At 42.0% G+C, this 26,033-nt stretch overlaps 1 protein-coding gene across 3 annotated transcripts in view; it reads left to right on the top strand.

The window, feature by feature from the left end:
* The first annotated feature begins 5,585 nt into the window (after positions 1–5,585).
* Positions 5,586–26,033, top strand: part of lima1a (LIM domain and actin binding 1a) — a 31,703-nt gene continuing 11,255 nt past the window's right edge. The window contains exons 1-4 of one of the 3 annotated variants that reach the window (XM_012869359.3): positions 5,586–5,715; positions 14,021–14,173; positions 16,515–16,560; positions 21,019–21,444. In XM_012869359.3, coding sequence (XP_012724813.2) covers positions 14,049–14,173; positions 16,515–16,560; positions 21,019–21,444 — 597 coding nt within the window. In that variant the 5' untranslated portion in view covers positions 5,586–5,715; positions 14,021–14,048. Of the gene's footprint in view, positions 5,716–12,459; positions 12,642–14,020; positions 14,174–16,514; positions 16,561–18,793; positions 19,013–21,018; positions 21,445–26,033 lie in introns of those variants that run through there. The other 2 variants (XM_012869350.3, XM_012869368.3) reach the window with 2 other exon arrangements.

Below are 26,033 nucleotides of genomic sequence, written 5' to 3'. Positions count from 1 at the left end.
CTTTTTTTTTATCACCAGTCCCACAATTATTGCCACACCTGGCAATTCCTATTTAATAAATCCAACTAAATTTACACGCCAACCGGTCGTATTTTCCATCTTAACGCCACAGACGTAAAAATGTGGAGTTTTCTGAACTCAGCTTGGATGCTTTGGTCATTTTAGAGGAAAATTTTGCTTTTCAGCAACAAACAGCCCAGGTAGGTCTGGTGTAAGCGAAGGATGGACGCGTGCAGACGACCCCCCCATGTCCTCTGGTAAGTAGAGGATCTGTGATGCTGCGGGGCCATGTTTGTGCTCCAAAACCACCAGGAACATTTTATTTTGTGGCACTAATGGCCTTTATTTAACAGCAGCCTGACAGGAAATGAGGTTGAGAGAGAGGAAGAAGACAAGCGGTAAAGATCCAGAGGCCGGGACTCGAACCTGGGACTGAGGCGTCATGAACACTTTAGACATTTTAAGAGTTTCCCCTCTGGGTCGTCACTGGGTCCTTTAGCAGAAAACCAGCCTTCTCTCTACTGCCACCTCCATCCTGAGAAATAAACCCTAAAGATGTAGTTTGGTAAGATGTGACTAAAATGTTTTTTCTCTGCAGCAAACACCCCAGGTAGGGCGGCGCTGGAGGAGTGTGGGTGACCCATGCATGGAGGCCTTGATCTTCGACACGGCCGTCCCAGGTTTGAGTCCCGGCCTGCGGACCTTTACCACTCCCCCCCCCCCCCTCTCTCTCCACGCTGTTTCCTGTCAGTCCATCTTGAAATAAAGGCGACTAGCGCCGCATAACAAAAACACCCCAGGCTTTGTCGGTGTGGGGAGAAAAACCTGGAGAAAGAGAGGTGGGGATCTTCCACACTGCAGGCCGTCGTGTCTTAAAGACGTTCTGGAAAACTTGCTGAAGTTCGTGGCATCTCAAACTTCTTAGACATCTAAAATAAAATAAAAAATCCTGTTTCTGCCAGAAAACTGCAGACGAGTTGTCATCTGGTTGCTCAGAGGGGTAATAATCCACAGAAAATGGCAGAAACGTTTCACCAAACCCAAAATCAGCCTCCCTCATGGCCGCCTCAGTCCCAGACATGCATCTGTTTGATAACATGTGGTTTAGACTGCAGTCCTACGCTTTAAAATCACCATCATGTTACATTACAATCACCTTAATGTTGCTGCCTACTGCACGCTGTCATCTCTGAATATCTAAATGCACATTTCTGTAGAGAAAGCCTCAGATCATTGTTCAGTAAACACCTAACTACCTCATTATCTGCTATCTGTGACTCTCCTGAAGGCTAAAAATAAATAAATGAATGTAACCCTGGTTCATTGCCTGGTTGTCAGTTTCTGCCTTCATCATGTGTGATGAGAACTGCAGCAGCCAGAGAGAAACTTTGAAAATAAAATATTCTTGTTTAGATGTCAGTAATATGAGATTTAGTGTTTTTTCCTGTTATAACCGCTGCAGGTGGGTCTGGTGAAAACATCCCCCCCCCTTTGAACCACAGTGTGTTTTTTCTCCTCAAGGCACTGGGAACCTCGATAACGCCTCAAATAACATCCATCAAGGTCCTAAAAACACCTTACCTGCGTTCCACAGGGGGTTGTTTTGACTGCATCTCTTACGCTACACTTCATTTTATTTGACTAACTTCTGATGTTCTCATTGACAACAGAGACCCTGTAGCACAGACACCAGACATCAGCTGCATAAAACAACATGTTGGCATTTAAAAGATTTTGTTGGGGTTGGGGTTGTTAATAAAAAGTATGCCAGTGGAGGAACCTGCTGGTAAATACCGATGGCCGGTTTACCTGTGAGCACAGGGTACGGTGACGTGTGAGAGGTTTACATTTTGCTATAAATCTGAAGACAACATGATGAGAAACATCCAACATATGCAAAGAGCTGCGTGGGAACATCACCATAGTCCATAGATAGCAGACACAAGACGTTAGGAGCCACAAGAGAGAAACGTCAAATATTTACAAAAATTAATCTTACTTTTAGCTTTTTTTTTTTTTTTAAATCAAAGACATTATTAGTAGGGCTGCGTATCATCTAGGATGAGCTGATACGATACGATTCTCGATACATAGCTCAGCTCCAATATCGATATTTCTCACTTTCAAATTAATGCTCAAAGTCATTCAATCAACAAAAACCAGCCAAATATTATATTTATTTATTGAACACTGATATATTAACAGGAACATAAAGTGCATTTGGTTCAAAGCATTTAACATATCAAACAAACCAAAAATGTCCCAAACGTCTGATTTTAGGGACGAAGCCGTTCCACAAATTCGTCTCACTTCCTCACTGTGAACAGTAATGGCTGCGCTGTAATAACGCCCCCTAGGGGTTGGGAGGTATGTCGATACTGAAAGCCAGAATATTGATATTAAATAGTTTTAAAAAACATGGATATATTAATCTTTGTATCGATTTTTATGCACAGCCCTAATTATTAGTGAACAAAGCATCACGGAGCCTATGCTCTGCATTTTAAATAAAGATCTGACAAATAAACTGGGTGGTTATTGGCTTTTCAGGAGGATTACAGTTCACCAGACACTAAATCAACATGATTTCATGGTCATCTCAGCCCCTGTATCCAATAAAAAAGACCTTTAAAGTTGAATTTATTTTGAGGGTTTTTTTTACTTCATTTTCCAATGATTTATGGCTGTAAAGCTGTAAACGTTTGGTTGCAATGAGCATCTCCTGTGAGTAGACGACATGACGTCAGGCAGCGAAAACGCTTAAAATAAGGCGTCTGTTTTTACATTCATAAATTAACCAGCTGACAGCAGGCTCACGCAGGGCCGGCACGGTGTCAGCTTCCAGCAACATAATGTAGGTTTCCTCTCACACTGGGGTTGACACACAGTGACGCTCTGAAACCCTAACATAGTTAAATAATCATGAATAACTAACTTTATTAATGCATCTGGCAATGCATTTTGAATGTCGAGCACATCTAAGGATAAAGGCACCGGCGTCATGTGATGCATCACACTATAACAGGCTGAGGGCTGAACAGCTATTTCCGCCTTGGTTCAGCGGTGAAGTCCCCCAGAACACCACAGACTAAATATAGTGTGAAAGAATGGAGATGCTGCGAAAAGAGACTTATGTAAGAACGGTGGTGGACTGCCAGGTATCTGGATTCACTCAGCAACAAGATAGATAGATAGATAGATAGATAGATAGATAGATAGATAGATAGATAGATAGATAGATAGATAGATAGATAGATAGATAGATAGATAGATAGATAGATAGATAGATAGATAGATAGATAGATAGATAGATAGATAGATAGATATTGGCACCATTTCTTTCTTTTCCATTCTATTCTACCCTATTCTATTCTAGCTAGATAAAAAGATGATGTCTGCCATCTACTGGCACAAAAGCGTCATTGCAAGAGTTGATTAATTAACACAATTAATAATAATAATAAACCTTCATTAATAATATTTGTTATACTGCCATCTGCTGGACAAATGTCCACATTTACGTGAAAGCTCTTCATATTTCAGTTAGACAGTGATTAATATTAATATATATATATATATATATATATATGTATATATATAATATATATATTAATATATATATATATATATATATATATATATATATATATATATATATATATATATAAGTCAAATGTAACTATAAGATCAATATTCAATCGGGTTTAAGTTCTGCAGCAGGTGTAGGGTGAATTTTACAGAGCCTCTAAAAACCCCTAAAAAAATACTTTCTGGTGTGCACTGGAAAGTACATTTTTATGTCCCTTTAGGGGCTCCGTAGAATTCAGTGATCAACTGCAGATAATAAAGATTAGCAAAGAGCATGAATGTGTTATCCAACAGTGAAAACAGTTTGTACCAAAATATAACCAATAGGCTATAAATTTAAATTAATAAGTGGTGTTTGCTTGTAAAACTGGAATGAAACCGGAAAATAAAAACTATGCCAACACAGAACCACACAGAGGTTTCTTACATGCAACTTTTCATTATGCAACTAGTTTGCAAACTGCCAGAATCTCGCAGCTGGATGATTTTAAAATGTTATCAACAAATGCTGTTCAGCAGCAGAGCAAAAGTATTCAACGCAAAATGGACTCTGTACCACATTTGCATATTGCACATTTGCACATATGCCATCAGACCGTTGAACTGCAGAAAGTTGGACTCTGAACTGCTGAAGCCACAAAATGGACACTGTAATTTACTGAAATTTACCACATTTTACCGTGATTTTCCAAGCTGTATGCAAACGAAATTTTGTTCTGTACGCCCTCTGTGCATGCAGGATGACAAATAAAGTTGTCTAAGTCTAGAGTATAAATGCAGGTGTAGCCTCTGCTTTCTCTTTGATTTTTTTTTATTATTATTTTTTTTATGTAGAAATGGAGGAAGCTGGAGAGTAATGGGGAGACAGGACTGGCCTGATCTCATGGAGTCTTGTGCAGAACTGGATTTGTGGCCCATCTTTCTGTTCAGAGCATCACCAACACTAACAAGACTCCAGAGCAGACTGAACCTGGGAGAGGGGACCAAGTTTAACTGTCTGAGCTTAAAAGCATCCATGGATAATTAGATATTATTAACTTAAATGAACCAAGGTCAAGCACAAATTAAATATTAAACTGGTTGCATTGGATTGTAGCCGCATTAACACAATAAACAAATAAAGATTTGTTTTTCTTGTTTTGCACTTTTGAAAACTACACGTTCTCTCTTCATTTTCTACAGAAATATGGAACATTTTACTCAATAAAAGGACTATAAAACATAAACTACATGATGATGTTTATTTCAAAAGGGGACAAAGCACATTTCAGGACACGACAGAGTTAACCACGAAGGCTAGTTTTCATCTGTAGTCCTTCAGAGTACCATATAAAATATAATAAATATAAATACAATACAGGCAAACGGGCACAATGCTTTCAGTACAACATTAGCTAAATTTTAAAATCAGAAGACATCAAGTAAAATCAAATAAAAACACACCCTGGGTAGTGAACTTAAAAAGAAAAAAGTAAGGTTTATAACAACAAATCAGTACCATACATTAAAACCCAAAACGGATGTAAGAAACATTGGCTGCAGGATTTTAAGTTATTGGAAAATCAATTTAAACACTCAGATGTTCTTGTGTCATAAGAGGTTCTCACTGAAAATAACTTCTGATCATAAGCGCTCCGTCCAGAAGAAACAGCCAGGTCCAGTCTAATAGTAGCTCTGGTGGTCCTAGAATTTACAGTAGAGTAGGAGAATAAAACTTTTACAGCTCTAGACAAGTATTATTTATCAAGAATAAGGGTTAAAAATGTCTCTAGGTGGTATAGATTGCTTATTTGTGGACCACACCTCGAGAATATCTATTGGAATATTGGAAACAATTTAGAGTTTTTAAAAAATCTCGTTAAGGAATTCAAAATATCGCGATAAGTGTCTCAACTTCATGACAAAACTGGGCCCAAAAGACTCGGGATGGATGGAGGGACTATGTGGCCGCAGAACGGCTCAGATGGCTCCGGGTATCAATGCGCTGAGCAGCACCGGGGCCGCGGAGGGATATCTGAAATCAGGGGTTCCTGAAGACGCAGCTGTGATCTTTAACTTTTTATTTTACGTTTTTACTCTGGTCAGACACGCAGCTGACAGCCCGCAGAGTTCACCTTCACAACTGAGGTAAGAATATAAAAATAAATTAAATAAAAAACAACATTCTGCGAGCTTCAGACTCGATATGAAACAGAAAATGAACACAAAGTGATTTTAATTATGCGGCTTGTTGTGGAGTCAGGGGCCTTAATCATCACCTGTAGCTACCTGGCTCAGTGGAATGACCAATAATCACTTTTCTAATATAACAGCCAGACTGACGAGCCTTTTATTGTAAAAGCTTGGACTTTATAGGCTCTTTTATTTATTTTAGTTTAGAAAGGCGTTTTTATCGCCTCGGGTCACAAGCTGTGCTTTTTAAAAACATTTTTTTAGAACAGTTCTGATGCAAATGTTACTGTAAAAATTGAAATAGTTATTTAATGGGCTACAGGTTCATAACGAATCTGACTGGTGCAAAAAAAAAAAAAAAAGGTTATAATGCATTTAACTGGCTTCAAACGGGAAGCTTTATTATTTAGATTCGCAGATTTCTGGTTTTCTCAGCTGCCGCCAGTCGATTCAGATTTTCTCGAATTGCATTTTTTTTAACTTACCCCTCCCTTAAAGCCAAGTCCTGCAGGGTCTTTGGTTGAAGTAGTGTTTGAGTCAAAATAGCCCCATTATAAACTGTATTGGTGGAGGTGCAGGCAGCTTTCTGTCGGAAGGGGGCGCTGTTGTAGCTGGATGGACAAACATGCGTTGGAAATTGGTGATGATGCAATTTTCCTGCCTGGTATTTAATTTTCCTCCGATGTCCTCACTGTCCCTCCTGTGTCCAGACATTCTGGCCTCTCTGACTTTTTCTCCTAATCATCTAACACCAAACAAACTCAAAGTTGACAGACACAGTTCTTTATTATGCGTTTAATAATTAGCAAAAATGTCCAGTTTTTGTTTATCTATTTAGACCTGCTCATGCAGCCAGTTGATGAAAAATCATCTGCATCTCTGCTGAGAATCTAACATTTCTCAGTCTTTAGAGAATATTTGTCAGACATGAAAAGCAACTCTGTGAATATTGAAGGTTTTACTGTCTCACTATTGGAATATTTTAAACGCTACATTATAAACCTAAACCCCATGGTGTCAGTCTAGGAGGTAAAAAACAACACAGGAAGTAATAAAATGTTTTATTTCTTATTTTTTATTGTTAACCAGCTCGTCCCAAAACTGCTGGTTTGACATCAGTAAGTTTATATATCAGGGAGGCTTAAATCTAGAGATTTTAAACATTTTAATTAATAATTTTTCAGAGCCTGTGTTTTTTTGTTTTTTTTCTGTTGAAACGGATGAAATCCATTTGAACAGATTTAGGTCATGTGACACGATCCGGTTTGTTTGGTATCACCAGAAGAGGCCAGAGGGTGACGGATTGGTGGGATTGTGTAAAGTTGTGTTGGCTGAGCAGATGACGCTGTGTGACTATCGGAGGACTCATCCCTGCTGAGTCAGAACGCTGATCTAAGCTGATGATGTCGGTTCTGCACGTCCCCGCTTGAACTCTGGGCTGCAGTCCTAGGCTGGATTCCAGCTCGTTGGGTACGGACCGGTTCCGAAGCTACTTTTATTTATTTGACAGAGCTGGCTGCTGGTGGCGAAGCTGAACTGTGGATGATTTCAGTTCATATTTTCCTGTTTCCTGGAAATTAAATGTTAGAACTCGTACTCCTGCTTTGACTTCGTCAGAATTCGCCTTGATTAGAACAAAAGGAAAAAACACTGATTAAAATGGAGACAGAGGCGTTTTTCGAGTAACATTTGTAGGTCGGCTATCTGGGGAAGATCAGGAGGTGGATAATAGTTCACCTTTTCTAGGGTAGGGCCGGCCCAAGTTACAAGCAATCTGAGCGGATGCTTAGGGCCCTGGACCTGTTAGGGAGCCCCCAAGACTAAAGAGTTATTTTTATGGGGGTAATTCATGATTTCTATATAATTATAGTAACAAAACACAATTTATACAATAGTAAATCTTTTATGCAGAGAAAATTTGTCTTAGGAGCCCCCTAGTGGCCACGGTAGGTCATGCTGCACCGATAAGGGCTTCACACTGCAATGCACAGGTGGATGGCAAGTTAGCAAAAACACAACCTTCAGGCGCAGAGAAAAGAGGGAATAGATTTAAAAAGGCAACGATTTTATTTTAAATCAGAGTTGTGTGGCTGTTAACAGAACATTAACCTTCTAGAGACCTTTAACGGTTTTTGTTAAATAGCTTAAATATTAATGCGTGTCTATAGTTGTTTTTAAAAAGAATCTGCTTTATAGCAAAGTTTTTGCTAATGTTTTATAGTAAATGATAATTAAAACATTTGCTTGGTATCCATAACCTTGTCAGCCACATTGATCATGTTTAGCACTCTAATTCTGCACGTTTTAAATCTGGGTCTTCTAACATTTAATCCGTTCAGGAAGGAGGGACCTGCAGCAGAACTCTCTGAGCTGATTGGGCAAAACGACACCTAGTGCCCGCCTACCAACGGTTGGTTTTAGCCAATCACGGCATCAAACCAAATAAGCAGCAGGCGTCATGAGAAACCACAAGTTATGCTGGTCAAGGCGCTTTTTGCTGTTCTAACAAAGAATTAGTGGTTCAGCTGTGGGCTCAGGTGCTCTTGCTTTCATCGCACCGGTATGTCCCGCCTTAAACCTCAATACTGCAACCTGATTGGTCCGAACCGTTTTTTGGTTCGGACACAAACGGTTGAAGCAGGAGCGACACGAGATGGATTCTGGTGTGTTTGTGAACGCATAAATAACGTGAGAATTCATCTTGCAGGCAATTAGTGGCAGAAATAAGGGGGGGGGGGTGTTTTAGGGCCCAATGGAGGCTCTGGGGTCCCAAAACCTTATTAATGGTGCCTTTCCCCACTGGTGGACATCAGGGACTTTGTTCCTCGTCTGTTCTTGAGCTCATTTAGATTTAGGTCTGATGTGGTGGTGTTTTTTTTTTTTTTTTTTTTTTTCAGATCCTTTATCTTTCTTCAGGTTGTCAGACAAGTTCTGAGCATTGGACCTTTTCCATTGGCATCTACTTGACTCGTTTCCATGTAAACTAAAATATTACCACATTTATGTGGGTGTGGTAGTCACAATAAGTTGAGGTGTTTTAATGCGGCGAAGACAACTCAGCGGTGGAGGACTCGGCCGCTGATGTGCGCCTTCAGAAACGGCGGAGCTGCTAGTAACCGACTGTCTTCTGACGGCGCGTTTTCAGCCCGGCTCGCTTGGAAGGTTCTAAAAGCAGAGCTGGTACCGTGCAACCGCTGCTGATTTAAAAAGAAAAAAAACAAATAACCGGGCAGAGATGTGCAACGACTCCTTAGTTTTAATGATTTTAGGTAGTGAGATGCAGCGGGTGGTGTTCAGATTCTGAATGACTGAAATGGTTATTTCTGATTTGTGGTGACAGAAACGGCACGTCGTCTTCATCTGCAGCGTCCTGATTGGTTTATTTCTGAAGAAGACGCCATGCAGCGGGTAGAAGTGAGGAGTACAGGATGAGTTCAGGGTTGGAGCGAGACGCATGTGTGGAAATGACGCAGGTTTGCTGCAGATTGATGGGATTCCTCCACACTTTCAGTTTAGCAGATAAAACTGAAACAAAGTTGGTTTCTTGTGAAATCCTCAGGAATCCTGAAGGCTGTAGTCTCTGAGAGTTTCTGAGGACGGATAAGGACAGTTTTTTTTTTTTTTTTTTTCTCCAGATTCTCAGGAGTCATGGGTTTGGGATTAGACTTTTAGATGCAACCTGACGGAGCTTAAAGACCTCCGGACTCCCACAGGATCGGTGTTTAACTACCAAACGTCCATCAGCCTGATCCCTATCTGTCCGCTGTGGGTGAGAGATTAGGATAAAGAGTAGCTGATGATAGTGGGGGAAATTAGTGTTAATTTACCTTTTTTCTCCTGTCATGGTATCTGGAGGTATATGTTCTCAAATAGTTTATAACAAAAGTTTATTTCAGTAATTATACACTAATTTATGGTATGTTACTATTTCAGTCATCACTCCATTTAAAAATGGGACTCTATTTCAATCGCTTTTTTTTTTTTTTTTTTGTCCTTCCACTCAACTTTCCTTGAAAAGGCTTGGATTGTGCAGCGGTTTAGCCTCATCGTGTGTGTGATGTTGGATTACTGTCGAATCAGCAGTCATTCTGTGGACCATAACATTTAAAAAAAATATCACTATAATCCTGTGTTGGCCTTTTTGACATTTCAGTCTCAGTAGCTGTAAGGCACGATTATCAAAAATAGTGATGTTTAAATTCTTTCTGTCATGAATTTTTGCCATTTATGTTTCTGTAACTACATGCATAATTTAATTCCAACTTGCCAAGAAAACGCATTAAAAACAAACAAACCGCAGCAACTTTCCCCCTTCAGGTCTAAAAATACAGAAGGTTAATTTCTGTGCATCATTGTGGATCCTGATCATATCTGGATTGTCTAAAAGTCTCTTTACTGGAGGAAGTCGACTTTTGTTTTGTGTTTCTGCTCCGTCAGTCAGAAAGTCACACTTCTGCACCAAAGTTCATCAGCCGCCTTCCGCTTGCAGCGTGACAGCGAGCTTGGTGATAAAATATCGCTGCGTATTCAAACTGAAAGCAGAAGCTTCAGCTGCAGAACAGCCACCCTGTTAGGTCTCTTCTGCTAAAGTGCTGAGCGTGAAAATAACGGAGGAAGCTGCAGCTTGTTGGTGATGCTGGCGCCGCTCTGTTGCGGTAAAAGAACTAAAAAGTAAAGGTCTCCATTTCACCGGTCCGTCTACGGTCCGACCCTCAGCTGTGATCATGAGGTCTGGACCAGATCTGGATCAGAACCAGATCCTGGACCAGATCTGGATCAGAACCAGATCCTGGACCAGATCTGGACCAGAACCAGATCCTGGACCAGATCTGGACCAGAACCAGATCCTGGACCAGATCTGGACCAGATCCTGGATCAGATCCTGGACCAGATCTGGATCAGAACCAGATCCTGGATACAAGCGGTCCGGAACGAGCCTCTTCCAGAGGTTAGCTTAGGTTAGCCGAGCTCGGCCTTAGAGAGAGGGAGGAGCTTAAAGTAGAGCCGCTGCTTCTCCGCATCGACAGCAGCCAGCTGAGGAGTTCTGGGCACCTCCATCCTGATGAGTTCCCCGCACCTCCCACTGTGAGGAGACGGCAGAGAAAACCCAGAGCTGGCTGGAGGCTTGCATATCCGGCCTGGGAACGCTTTCTGGTCCCAGAATGAGCCGGAGGATGTCCGGGTTTCTCCTCTGCAGCTGCTGGCCCTGCAACTCCGTCTGGGATAAGCAGAAGATACTGGATAGATGGACGTTTCCCAGCCGTTCATTATTTTTATGCTTTTATTCGTAATTTAAAAACGTTGTGCTCTAGATGCTGGTCCCTCGTCGTCAGGTATTCCACCTGCAGCAGATTCACACATTAACTTCAACATTACCTTCAACATTTCTCCTTTTTTTCCCCTTTTTTAATTTCAATCAAAACTGTTTAGGAGGACATGATGAATAATTTGTACTTATTTTACAAATTTCATTTTCATTAGTTTAATTTGAACAAATGTGGCTTCATGAATATTCTCATTTAACTGACATTTCTAATAATGGTTACGGTTTTTCTCTGTACCCTGCAAAGAGGGACAAAAAATAAGTAAAATCTTCTTGAAATTATTGTATTTGTTATTTTATTTGAGCAGGTAAATAAGATGATCTGCCAATGGAATAAGATTGTTGCACCTAAAATGGGAACAAACCATCTCCATCATCTTATTTCAATTCAATTTATATAATTCAATTTATATAGCGCCAATTCACATCACATCATCTCAAGGCTCTTTCCAAAGTCAGATTCCATCAGATCCTCCAGGTTGGTGAGAAAGTTTCCTCTCTAAGGAAACCCAGCAGGTTGCATCAAGTCTCTCCAAGCAGCATTCACTCCTCCTGAAAGAGCGTAGAGCCACAGTGGACAGTCGTCTGCATTGTTGATGGCTTTGCAGCAATCCCTCATACTGAGCATGCATGAAGCGACAGTGGAGAGGAAAACTCCCCTTTAACAGGGAGGAGAACCTCCAGCAGAACCAGAACCAGGCTCAGTGTATCTAATTATTTTAGAGGTCTAAATACTCACTGCATTGGAAGATGAGCTTATTTAGCTGCTCAAATCAAGGACAAATGCTGTCGTTTCAAGAAAATATTTACATATTTTTAGTTTTTGCAGTGTAGCGTAGAAACCTTTAGGCCTTGCAGCATCTCGAAATATTACACTTATTAGTATCTTCAAACAAAAATCCGTCTTCACACGGTGTTTAATGTAAAGCTGGTGTTTTTTCCTCTGTTCCAGCCCAGATGAGCAACGGCAGTAAATCATTCGCTGAATCACCTTTTTTTTTTTTTTATTTTATTGTGAATCATGAAGTTGGATCACCGCCAGGCCTGAGCAGCCAGAAAGCAACACAATTACATTTCCCCCGTTTTCAGTTTCACTGAATATGTTTCCTGAAGTGATAATTAGTCATAATTTAACCCCCCCCAGTCTCCCGTCTTCCTTTCGGGGAAGTCAGCTGGTATTGTGCAGGAGTCACATCCTGTAGACTGTTGACCCCGTGAGAAAGTGGGCAGCCAGGAGTCGGCCGGCTTCCTGGAATCCACAGTGGGAATCCCCACCCACCCACCCACTCTCCTCCCTCCCACAGCCCTCCTCTCTCTGCCTGTTGCTTCATCTGCGTGAGTCCCGCTTGCCTTCGTCTGCTGCGTGAAATAAGAGAGTGAGGTGGGGGGGGGGAGCGTTACCTGCCAGGTGGAAGTGGGTGCTGTTCTCCTATTGGCCGGGAGCAGCAGCTCGTCATTCGTCCCTTCAGGATCTAAAGCGGTGGTTGAAGCAGCCGAGGAGGAAACGTTTCAGATCTGGACCGGCGACCGCTTTGGGAAAGCCGTCAGAAATCAGCTGGTAGGCGGATTTTTTTTTTTTTTTTTTTTTTAAAGGTTCTGGTTCTGCACGGGTTCTTCTTCAGCGCGGAGTCTGCGGTTCCTTACCTGCCGGGTCAGCTTTCCATGCTGCTTTGTTTATAATCTCACTCAGATTATCGAGCTTCGCCTGTGTCTCTGCTGCCGGCAGCGTTTCTGTTAACTGGCCTCAGGAAGAACTTTGCATCTTTATCTTCTCAGCAGATGTGGACATTTGAGATGAAAAAATGGCTTATGTTTGGTTGGAAGTCGTCTAATTAAAGATTTTTACAGTAGATTTTTAATATTCACAGCAACACGTGAATAATTAAATCCTGGTTCTCCATCATTAAGTTTTACAGTGTTGGTCCTACATGTTGTGTCCCTCAGGTAGAGCTGAGCAGGTAATCAGACTTTAAAAATGTACATTTATGGCTTTTCATACACAACCAGGTGTGGATCTTTGCTTTTTTTGTGTTTTACTCGGTTATTCTAGTAGTATTTGGTATTTAATTATCAAGTTTTTCATATATTGGTAGTAATTGTTCTGTAACGATTACAAAAGCTTTATAGCTGCATTGTTTTATTTGTCTTACATTAACTTTCTAATATAAACAAGCTGGAGGGAATAACGTCAGTTTGGTGGATATTTAATTTTTTTATTTATCTTTATTTAGTCATCTTTATTTAGCTAGGAGCATCTATTATAAACTAATCAGTGTGTGACCGGACTCTGATCAGTCATCACTTTTAATGTGTTTTTTTATTTTTTATTTTAAAACCCTTATTTGACCCTTATTCTGTGGAACCATTTGGCTTCAGCAGGAAGTTCCAATTATTTCTGACGCGTATCTTTATTTTGTCAGTCTGGTTAAAAACCTGAAACGCAAACAGAACTCGGTGGAAGCACCGGGGGGGGGGCACTTCCCACACTGGTGCCCCCGCTGAATGAGGCGGCGCCCGGCCCAGACCCGGGAGGCTCCGTTGGTTCCGGCCTCATTGTCTGATTCACGGCGGCGTGTAAAACTCAGACGATGACGGCTGTTTGGCTGAAAGCTGCGTGCGGTCGCATGTCGGCGCCCTCCGGGCCGTTTGCAGTTCTGAACGGGTCGGGACTCGTGTGAAAGTGACAGAAGGGCGTCATCGGGACGCGGCAGGAGGATCTGGTTCAGAGCGAGCGCCGCCACGCTGGGGGCAGACGGTCAATGCACGCGCCCTATCGACTTCCTGCGAGCTGCAGTGGAACACGGTCTGCTGCAGCGTATTGATCTCCCCACATGGAAGTCCAGCTGATCCTGTTATTTAAAGCCTAACCTCCCAACTTCTTCTGGCTGAGGAGAAAGAAAAAAGCTTTAGATGCTGAACTTTTACATTTCCTTTCAGTTGCAGCACTTGTTCCTGGACTACAAAGATGGCCTCCGTTGCACCGTTCAGCCGCAGGCAGTGGGCGTCGCAGTCGCTGAGGGTCACCGCCAAAGAGCTGTCCATCGTCTCCAGTCGGGGCAAAAGCACCGCCATCGCAGAACGCTTCTCCAAGTACGTTTTTTTTTTAAATGATTCACCGGCAGCTGAACTGTCACTTCGCCCTGTGAACCGGTCAGCTGCTGAAGCTGGGCTGGATTCTGCTGCTCAGCCGCTTCCACTTCCCTCATTCAGCTCATCGGTTTCACTGAGCTTCATCAACACTTTTCATTTCAAAATGCAAATCAACATTTCTGTCCTATTTTTATTCATTAGGGCTCATCCAAATATCTACCGTCTGCCCAGTGCAGTCAATTCAGTTTTATTTATGTCATCTCAAGGTTCTTTCCAAAGTCAGATTCCATCAGATCCTCCAGGTTGGTCAGAAAGTTTCCTCTCTAAGGAAACCCAGCAGGTTGCATCAAGTCTCTCCAAGCAGCATTCACTCCTCCTGAAAGAGCGTAGAGCCACAGTGGACAGTCGTCTGCATTGTTGATGGCTTTGCAGCAATCCCTCATACTGAGCATGCATGAAGCGACAGTGGAGAGGAAAACTCCCCTTTAACAGGGAGGAGAACCTCCAGCAGAACCAGAACCAGGCTCAGTGTGAACGCTCATCTGCCTCCACCCACTGGGGCTTAGAGAAGACAGAGCAGAGACACAGAAAGCTCAGAAGCTCACATTGACCCAGGAGTACTTTCTATGTTAGAGAAGACAGAGCAGAGACACAGAAAGCTCAGAAGCTCACATTGACCCAGGAGTACTTTCTATGTTAGATGGTAATAGTGGATGATCTGCCTCCCCTGATGATGTCACAACTAACAGAACGCCAGACCAGGTGTACCTTCTACGAAGAGAAAATGACAGAGAACAAAAAGTTAAAAGCTGAAAGAACAACAAACAATGCAGATTGGAGAGCAGTAGGAGAACTCAGCAGAGTGAGATAAATAGACCCTGATGTCCTCCAGCAGTCTAAGCCTATAGCAGCATAACTATAGAGGTAGCTCAGGGTAACATGAGCCACTTTAACTTCTGTCTGGTCGACCCTCTCTGTGAGAAAAGCTTGCAAGCATTGAAGGTTGTGGGTTCAGCTCCCGCTACCTCCTGCCTACCTCTGGATATGACTGGAAAAACGACACATAAATTAAGTCCATTTATCTTTTTATTGTTACATTTATCTCTGCCACTGTTCTGCTGCTATTTTCTGTATTTTTACCCGTTTTCTGGGTCTCCTCTCGGATGCCAGGACGTACCCCACCTCTCTTCCACTAATTGCTGTCACATCAGAATCTGCAAAGGACTGAACTCATTTATCCATACAACACACATTTTTAGTCTTTGAGATGCTTTTAGCATGACTGCCACACTTTATTTGCAATATTCAATAAGAGAACTGTAGTTTTCACTAATATCCTGCAATCTTACTGGAAATGGGCATCAGCTACACAACAAACTGATCTGGTTAAATTAAGAAACAAAGCAGAAATAAACATTTCCCATCTGGTTGTCTAACATCAGACATCAACCAGTTTTTCCAGGGTTTATAAACCACCAATTAAACTAAAATGCATTCAGAGCTGCAGTTTCTCCCTCTGACCACTAGGGGTCAGCACTGCTCTAGGCTGAAGGAGGAAAAGCGTAGAAACTGGTGCCTCAAAGGTTTTATTGCTTTATAAAAAGATTAGGAAACTATATTGATCATTTGACAGCTTTCAAAGTGAGTCAACATAAATATTTTGTATTTTTTATATATTTTGTACTTTTTTACATAGTAAAATAAGCTTTTAGTATAAAACTTTCATACAAATGACTTCATTAAACAGTTCTAGTTGTTCTAAAAGGTCCAGTTCTCCAATGTTGTTGGAGAACTGGACTTTTCCATGTTTATAAACTATTTTAAGACACAATCTCATTTACTGCAAATATGTTGCCGGCCCAAACTCATTAAAGACAAAAAGTCTTTGTAGAGTCGGTGAAACCTGATGTTCTTCCTGCTTTTTAATGTGGAAACAGAAAATAAAAGCCTCAGCTTGAGTTGATGCTCAGTCATCCAGGACATAAAAAAAAAAACTTTAGAAATGCAACGATTCAAGTAACAGAAACTTAGACTGATCAGGAAGAAATGTTCATTTTTGTTCAGCCAAGTCTGTATTTCTGCACAATTTATTGATGTTGATGCTGAAGAGCTGCAGCAGTAAAGTAAATATTAGCCACATTTGCTACTAAACAGTCCAAATGACGTATTTTATCATAGAAAATATGTACGTTTCCTGATAGTTATGGACAAAAAGATAAATTAAACAAATTTGTCAGGAGCAATAATTTTATTCTTTGGAGAGCAGCAGGAGGACTGATGTGCACACATTTTGTCCCTGTAGTTCATTAATGTCCAAAGTGACTGTGTCTTCCTTCTCCAGGTACCAGATGGCAGCAGAGGAGGGAAGTGCAGAGAGGAAAAAAACGGTAGGTGGCGCTGTTTATTGCTTCATTTATCATTCATTTATTTTAATCTGCACAAAGGTTCGGTTACTCCAGCATTGGAAAGCTGTGAGTCAAAGCATCAAATCAACAGCTGCAGTAATTAAAACGGATGAATGCTCCTTTAGAGGCTTAAATTACAGCCAATGTTGCTTCAGATGCGGCTGAGAACGATCAAAGTTCGTCAACCTCGGTGTCGCCGACTCCTGAGAGCTTTTTTTTTTTTTTTTTTGGTGTAATTTCTGCAAACATGCGCTGTGCCTCAGTGGCCAACGACCTGTTTGTGTTTCCACAGCAGAGCTGAGAAGGTTTCCCACCATATCTGCGCGGCTGGATTGTGTTCTGACATGTCGCGGCTCATCCTGATCAAAGTAGACGTTGCCAAGTATGACCTCCTCTACCTGCTGTAGAAACCTGTCCTGAAACTTTACATACAAATAAACGGGCGATCAGCCGAGCCACGAGCCGAGGTTCCTGCAGCATCACAGATGAAACTTCTTTAGATGTTATTCAGACGTCGGCACAGCTAAGATTAACCCGAGATACAGTTTCAATCTGCTTAAAAAAGACCTTTGATGAGCTTCATTACGCGACTTGAGACGTAAAAGAGTTTTAATTAATGTTACGGCAGCTACTTTATTGGTCACAGGGCTTCATTATTTACCTGCACGTTGTCCTATAATCCTGGATTTACTCAAATCTTTTAGCTTAAAACTTCCTATATTTAAAAAAAAAGTGCTGTTTGTTTTAAATTGCCCAGCAGCAGCACATTTTTAACCCTGTAGTAGAATATATAATTTAACGGTAGATGTCCAGGTGATAAATCTGCAGCCATGACTTTAGATGATTAACATCTGTGCTTTAATGTCATTATTGGCACAATTAAAGCGAGGAGCGGTGCATGAAAGGCCGATAGGAGACCTCACAAACTATAAAAATATAAACCTGGTCCTCAGCGCTCACCTTTTAAGGAAAAAGCTTCTGTTTTATGCACAGAATAACCAAAGTTTGCCTCTGAGAAATGTTGTAAATCTTTCTTTCATCCTGTTATGATGCAGCAGCTCATCTGCTGGATGGGACCACATTAGCCTCTGATTGGCTTCCCTCGTGGAACTTCTTTTTGTTTTATTTGCACTAATTTTGATAAATTTGGACCATTGCAGACTTAAAACACGAGGAGCTGCTCTCACCCATCATCATGTGTCCCTCATCAAACTGACTCGTAACGCTACGCCGTACAGTTTACTGCTCCGAAAAAAACCCAAAAAACATCGACTTTCTGTCTCACTAACGGGCGTCTAGGGTCCATGTAATTCATTTCTGGAGTGCCGTTGGGGAGCTGGATCCCTGGCTTTCCTTTCGGACGACAAAAAAAATAAAAAAAAATAAATAAATTTAAAACAACATTTTTTTTTTATATTTATTTTAAAATACATTTATTTTTTTTAGATTTTTTTTAATGTTTTTTAAAAAAAAAAAATTAAATATATTTAGGTTCAATTTTTTTTTATTAATTTTATTTTTTTTTACATTTATTTATTTTACATTTCTTTTTAAAAATTTTAAATATATATATTTTTAAGTTATTTTATATATTTTAATTGTTTTCTATATATTTTTGAAATTTATTTTTACATTTTAAACATTTATATACATTAAAAAATATATACTTTTTTTTTGTCTACTCCGTCGTTTTTTTAGGTTTGGTAACGTCATGCATGCCTCATTTTCAGCTCGTCTTATCTGCTACTGTCTGATCTGTGGACAGAGTTTCTGTTGGAGTCTCATTTTGTTTTTCTTTTTTTTATATTCTATGCATTTTTTGAAAGCTGCAGGATTTCTAAACACACTGTGTAATCTCAGAGCTCTTAAAAAGGCCTAAACTAGAGTTTTAAATGGGAACGGTTTGGTGCAGAAGTTCATCCTGTAGTTATTGCAGCTCTTTGTCTCGTCCTCGATGGGTGAGGAGAAGTCTGAAGGTGTAACGTTTTAAATCCAATCCTTTGCATAAACACCAGCTTTACAAAGAGGCTCAAAGAAAGATTATCATACATCCAGATTCAGCCTCTCTGCTTTTCTTGGACTTCTCTTGTTTTTCTTACCCTCCCTCCAGGTTTCCAGCGTTCCCTTTTTACCTTTTTTCCTCATTTCCTGGACTTTTTTTTTCTCTCTCTCTCTCCTCCATCTTTCCCTCACTGCCTGTCTCTGTTTCTGATTTTCTCTCGCCCTCCCCTGCCTTCACCTCCCCCGCGCTTCGGTTTCCTTCGCTGCGTGTCGTAGGGGGTGGGCGAGTTACTTCACGCTGCTTCATTCTGATCATTTCTCAAGCCGTTCACATCTGGGACAGCTTGTGGCGTTTCTCAGCCCGCAGACACGGCAGCGCGCGCATTTACACGACCGCGCACCGACAACCGGACAGCCGCCGCATCACTCGCAGGTTTTTACATCTACACTTTGCATTTTCAGCAAAAAAGTTTGACTTATTTTTAATCTGGCAGCTGCAGCCGTAGCCGTGCATGCAGAGCAGCTCACAACTTTTTTTTTTTATTTGGCTTTAGGTTGTGGTTTCTGTTTCCTCTTGATATCTTTTCCTCTTCTGCAGAGAACAGCGGCTTTGTTTGCGCAAACTCTGACGCGGTTGACTGAAGTTTTAACTAGATGAAGGGACGTTTTTTTGTTTTTTTTTATCTTCAAGCTGCTTGTAGAGAACCGGGAGGTAAAAGTCCAACATTGACGGAAATTATTGAACAAACTGAGCCGCGAGTCGAAGAGCTGCAAAGGTTTGTCTGATAATGATGGAGCGTTTTGTTTGTTTAGCTGGCAGAGAGCCGCCTCCCTGCTCTGTTTGAAAACTTCTGCATCTGAAAGTCGACTTTTAATGCAGCACAGCTGATATCAGCTCTTATTGATGCTCCTCTGGGCTGCAGAGACTCCTGTTAATCGCTAATCTCCACATCTGCAGCCAGAGCCTCTCTATTTTTTTTTTTTTTAAAAGGTTGTCTTCAGCAGTAATGTGCGCTTTAAGATGCAACTGCACATTAAGAGGAAACAATGGAGGCTATAACCCTGTTAGCCTTTTAACGTTGTTGTTTCTGCATGATCGTTACATGCTGCTCCAGCTTTTAATGGCGTCCAGATGAACACGAGTTCGAAAGGCCAATAAAAGAAAGCAAAAGCATGTTTAAGATGTTAAATGCACTCGTGATTTTCTGCGTTTTGTCTCGTTTCCGACAAACTTTTTAGGTTGATAGACAAACTTTACAGATACCCCTAAATGAAATGAAATCCAATCCAGATTGCCTTCAGAAGACTCCACCTGTGTTTTAATTTATAAATGCAGCCGTTCTGCAAAGATTAGTGAACAATCGGCATCATGAAGACCGAGCTGTGAAAGCAACGATATGAAACTAAGTCCCAGGCGTCGGCCACCTAACGGAGCAATGCTCACGCCTTCATCTGGAGACGGAAAGAGGAGGACGGCACAATTTACCAAAACATGGAGAGCTAAAGTGACGAGCCGAAGATGGAGACTTTTAGTTCAGAGAAGCAGCCGATGGTGACGCTGGAGGAGCAATTATTGGTCATCAGACGGGACCAAAGCTTTCTGATCTACGCGTTTGAAGCTGTGCGGTGGAAAGCCAACGCCTCGCCCTGAACAGGCCGTCCCTGCTGTGAAGCACGGTGGTGGCAGTATTATGCTCTGGAGACGTTTTCTTCAGCAGAGGCAGGGAAGCTCAGAGGTGATTGGAAGCATGAACAAAGCTAAACGAGGACGCTTCTGGATGGAAACCTTATTTTTTTAGAGGCAGTAACAGCCTTGATCACCTTCCAGCAGGTGTTCGGCCTTAGAGAGACGGTTGGAGCAGCCGTTGCAGCTCCAGCTGTGAGCCTCACAGGAGGCTGTAGTTTTGGCTCATAAACGATCTCGTTGTTTTACAGACTCACTTCAACGTGTCGAGCTGACAAAAACGCGTGTTGGCGTGGTCTCACGTTCGTACGGGAGACGCACGTTCGTATCAAACATTCTTCCTCTTTGAATGATGGAGTTTGTGGGCCTGAAAACGGAGGGGGGGGGAGCGACGAGTTTCAACTGGTCCCAAATATTTTTCTTTTTTCTCCTCGTTTAATGGAGTCGTTTTTCTTTTTTTTTTATTTACCCCAGATGACTAAATGAATGCAGCAAAGTTTTCCCTGCTTTGTTTTTGCACAACCAACTCAGCTTATTGACTCCAGCTGACGGACCTCAACAGCTCGTTAAGGTCTCGTTAGCAGAATTAGTTTCAGAAATAGATTACGTCTCTGACCCAGAATGCTCAGCTGCTAACGTGGTTTCTGACGCCGTGACGTGGAAAGCCACCAGATTGGTGAACATCCTGCTAACCGTTTTATGACGACGTATCATAAGTGGATCTGATTGAAATGCATGTTTTGTGCTTTCTGCAGGCGGTGGAACCGTGTCAGTTGCCTGGTGGAAATCTGAGTGTTTTAAAGAAACGTTGGGAGCAGCAGCAGTCTTCCAACCACAGAGCTCCACCTCACCACCCCGCTGTCACTCGCACCCACAGCAGTTCATCGCCGCTCGCCAGAGGCGCGCCTTCCTCTTTGATCCAGACCCAAACCAAGGTGCTGAGAGCTGCAGGATCCTCTCTGGACCAGGACACAGCGCCGGAGGTGCAGCGCCGTTCTGAGGCCAGAGCCGACCAGCTGACGGAGGAGCCGGAGGATCGGACGGAGATGGAGGCGAAGCCCGGCAGAGACGTGGAGGAGGCCGACGCAGCAGCAGCAGCCGAGGTGTCTGACATGGAGAAACCCAGCGTTCCCATCAACAGCCTGAAGATGATGTTTGAGAGAGGAGAAACCCCCGATAAGGTGAGTCACGCGTTTACAGACGATCTGACGCTTTATCCAGATCAGGGATGGGCAACTTCCATGATAAAGAGGGCCAAATTTTTTTCAGCACGACCATTGGAGGGCCACATGACCACGCACTTCAAATAATTGGATATGAAAGACGCTACAAATTATTCTTAATAAGAACAAATTTTAGATGAATTTATATCTGTATGTTTACTGCACCAACATATAACTATTTTCTGCATATAAATGCATTTTAATATGTCCTTAAGCAAAAGACAAACCGTTTGCTTTAAAAAAAATTGCAAAAAAGGAATTTAAACTCCTCCATATCAATGCATTCAGGAGCATGGGACATTTCAAACTTACAAGGAAAGAGGCATAAAATAGAACAGAACTTAACTCAAACAATAACGTGTCTATCCAGAAACAGTGTGGGCTTTCTTACAATACTGAATGCTCTATAATTGTATTTCTGTTAATTTTTGACTATGCACTGTTAGCTTTTTATTCTGAAAATTCTAATGTCCCACGCTCATGAATGCACCATAGCTTTCTGACGCTCACGAATGCATCACACTGGTCTGTAAACGCGGTGCTGTGTAGATGCTTTGCAGTTTCAAAACTCGCGTCGGCTCTCACGGTTTATTGTTGTGTGTGGATTGGAAGAGACCACAACAAATAAATCAGCCGTACCTCTAGGGAACGCAAAAACCTTTACCTCTTCCCATTTTGTCTGAAAAATGTGACTTTCTCGGTCAAGTTTTCCCTTTCTGCCACTGCTAGTGGCCATGGCTCTGGACTTTCTTCCTCGCTGTTGCAAAGCGGCCCGTGCCCGCTATTGTTTGGGTACGGCGCGCCATCTATCGGTAAAATATATAATTACATTTTTTTATTTATTTATTTATTTTTTAAATTATTATTATTATTATTATTATTATTATTATTATTATTATTATTATTATTATTATTATTATTGATCCATTCGCGGGCCGCACTGAGTGATGACGAGGGCCGTGTGCGGCCCCCGGGCCGCCAGTTGCCCATCCCTGATCCAGATGAAGACGAGCCGCCAGCCTTTAACTAAACCAAGAGCGGTTAGATTTATCCAGGCGTCGGCTTGTTCTCACAGAGGTTCTGCTCGCTCCAGTGCCGTCATGCTTTGGGTCACATGGTGCAGCCCCTCGGCCTGAAACCCCCCCCCCCCCCCCCCCCCCCCGCTCAGCTGACAGCCAGCACCCCGGCCGCCTCCTGCTTCACGCTCCCTCAGGCCGACGATTGTTGGTTGTTGAGCATGAAAATGGAGGAATGCTACCATCCAGTCATGCGTTTGGTTTAAGGAGTGAAATAACGTCGCGCTAGACGTGACGCGTTAAACCAGAGAAACAACAACCGTCTTCATATTAATGTTTTCTCTGTTCTCGGCAATCCCTTAATTATATATACAGGTGGAGCTGCAGCAAATCGATGGAATAAAGTCAATTAAATGATCAGATTATCAGAATCCTGCATGCAGGTCCAGATCCAGGTGAAGTTTATATGATGAAAGTCTTTCCTGCACATTTTCTTTCACTTTAAAAAAGCTAAATGTTAGAGTTGTAGTAAAATCCTTATGTACCTACCTGACAGAATCTAGATCACTAACTATAACTTAATGAACCATAAATTGATTTAATTATCAAGACATAAGTAATTTCTCCCCTTTTTTTTGTCCCCTACTGATGTTCTTGTGCCTTAATCTCCAACTTTTTATATTCTCCTGGTTAGCGGTGGTAAAGCGACCAGTTTGCTTTCCTTTCAACGAATGACTTATTTTAATGTACAGCTTCTCAATCCTTTTAAATTATCTGTACGCTGTATGGCCATATATGTCCTCAGAAAAAGCCATCAGGTATAAATATACCGAGCTTCACTTTAAATTTCACTAAAATGTTACAGATTGCTGGTAATGGGGGGGGGGGTTGTTCTGGCATAAAAAAAAATTGGGGAAAACATATGTAACATTTCTGTTTTCTATTACCTTTCCCATTGGAAATAAATAAATTTAAAAAGCAAAATGTTCACTGTAATGGTGAAAGTCCAGTATCTATGATGCAAAAGTTTTTGTCAGAAAATATTTCTGTGAGGTCAAATCGATGTGAAGGCAGGTAGGAGATACTCAGAAAGAAAAGTCCAGCAATTTATTGTTTCATTTCAGTAGTTTGTGCATAAAGATACAGGATGCTGCACCTGCTGCGTTGCTAAAGATCGTCTGTAGGTAAAGCTGTTTAAGCTGCAAAGTTTTAACTGATGTTGCACTTTTATTCAAACCGGCTGTTTTTGTTTTTGGTGCATGTTGAATTTTTTCCTCTTGAGTTTAATTTTGGGGTGTTTAAGTGGCCTTTGTCCTCAGAGGCACAGAGGGACCGCCTCCTGCAGGGGTTTGCTGCAATCTGTGGAATAATTGTTTTCAAATATTAGCTTATTTCATTAATGTATTGAACATAAACCCTGTAAAACGGGGTTTAAATGTTGTTAAACTCCAGGTTGAGTTAATTGGTGGATATTCAAGTAGTGAGAAATGTTTTGGACGCTCAGATGACAAAGCTCCACGTTTTTAGATCAGGTCCAGTCAGAAAGTACTCCCTCCCTCCTGGGGCTGTTATCTGGGGTAAATTTCTGCCCTGCTAATCAGATTTAGCTGCGGTTCCTGCCGTGGAAACGAGGCGGGCTGAGACACGGCTCCGCGTTCTAGGCTAGTTCCTGTGGAAGGAAACACGAATATAGTTGCTTTCCTTTTAGATTGCACCTGATTGCGTCTTTTGACGACATAAAACGAGGGAAAAAAATAAATCTGAGATATAGAAGTGAAGCAGAAATGCTAAACTAAAGTCTGAATTAGTGAGTGTCCTGAAGATAAAAGGTGGGTTAGAGTGGATTTTTATTAGCGGAACCGTTTCTGTGAAAGGACATCATGCAGTATGTATCATTCTATGCAGATGATACTTAGATTTTTGCCTTTCATCTTCTTACACCGTAGTTTAATTTCTGACGCCCGCTGTTGTTGCACTGACTTCCTGTGAAGGCTGAGAAGGGTTGATGCTGCAGGGAGACTTTTGGCTAAATATCTGTTTAGGACTCTATAAGAAAGGCGAGATCCGGCTCGGCATGCAGGATTTACACAATACTCTGCAGTGTATGACTAAATCCCTCGGCTGCTTTGTTTAGCCCCCCCCCCCAGAGGGCAGATGACGTAATGCTGCAGGCTCCTGACTGCAGACAGCTGATCTGTGTCCGGAGCCTCTTCAGGCCATCTTCCTCCCCCTTCAAAGGCCTTAAAAGCCTCCCTCCTCCTCCTCAGTCACCCCTGAGCTCCTCTCCGTCTTCGTCAATCTCAGCCCTGTTTTCTCTCTCCCCCCCCCCCCCCCCCCCTCCACATCAAAGACCCCACTGATCTGTTGGCAGACGAGCGGCTTAATGAACTTTCAGCCTCCTCTGCTCCACTGAGGTTGTGGTTTTCAGTGAAACTCCACCAGCTGATCGACGTTGATGTTTGGTCTCGTTTTTTGTCGGATTCTCACACCTGATGTGGAAATCAGCTTTTTGTGAGCGTTAGACTTGAAATGAGGCGTGGTCATGCAGTGTTTGTACAGCTTTTCATCTGAGCAGCTTTCCACTAAATCAGCTGAACGTGCGGAGATATCCTCCAGCAGCCCAGGATCCTCCCTGTGTTTCACTTTGATAAAGTTTAATTCCCCGTTTGATTTAATGTCGACCGCAGAGCTTCCCAACATTTTAATCCTCCCAGTGGAACTTGTGCAACTTGCCCCCCCCCCCTCCCAACAAACCCTAATAAACCCAATAATACTCTTGGTTGTTATTCTGAAGCCGTTTAAAGCGAGGTCTTCTAATGCTGCATAGCATCTAAACTTTGGACTTTATCCGTTCTGAGAACATGAAAAAGCTCAATTTATTCATTTTTGGTCACAGAAATTGACCCAGGAGTACTTTCTATCTTAGATGGTAATAGTGGATGATCTGTCTCCCCTGATGATGTCACAGCTAACAGAGCTGCAGTGGTCCAAGGTCCTCTTTTCAGGTGAAAATGCAGTTAGCATTTCGTTTAGAAACCAAGTTCTCAGAGTTACGATACTATATATATTCATTTTTTTTGTGGCACTGTTTTCTGAGCTCCACACAAGGTTGTGGAGGAGCTTTTCTTTCCAGCACTCCTTCAGTTCATCGAGACGCTGCTGGCGGTTGGTTGAGGTCTTCAGGTTGGACGTTGACGGGGATCAGCGCCCTGATAATGACCCAGATCTGACGGAGCCTCAGCTATCCGGGTGAAGACTTTAAATTCTTTGGTCCTGGTCTACAGAGGAGTTAAACATGATGACTTAATTAACCCTCCTCCGCCACGCTTGATGACTGGTTTGAGAACTTATATCTGATCCAAATCCAACGCTTTGCACCTCCAGCTTGGTCTCATCTGACCAAAGCACATTTCCCTCCTGAGGTTCAGGAAATGTCCTGACTAACAGGTTTTTTTTTTTTTGTATTTTCTCTGAGCGTTGCACCATTAGCTGCTCTCCTTTCTACTCAGCAGAGGAATAAACCTTTTGGAA

This window comes from Fundulus heteroclitus, chromosome 1 (genome assembly GCF_011125445.2).
Source record: "Fundulus heteroclitus isolate FHET01 chromosome 1, MU-UCD_Fhet_4.1, whole genome shotgun sequence".
NCBI classification, from domain to species: domain Eukaryota; kingdom Metazoa; phylum Chordata; class Actinopteri; order Cyprinodontiformes; family Fundulidae; genus Fundulus; species Fundulus heteroclitus.
Note: the sequence above shows the minus strand (reverse complement) of the source record. Positions and strands in the feature narration are given on the sequence as shown.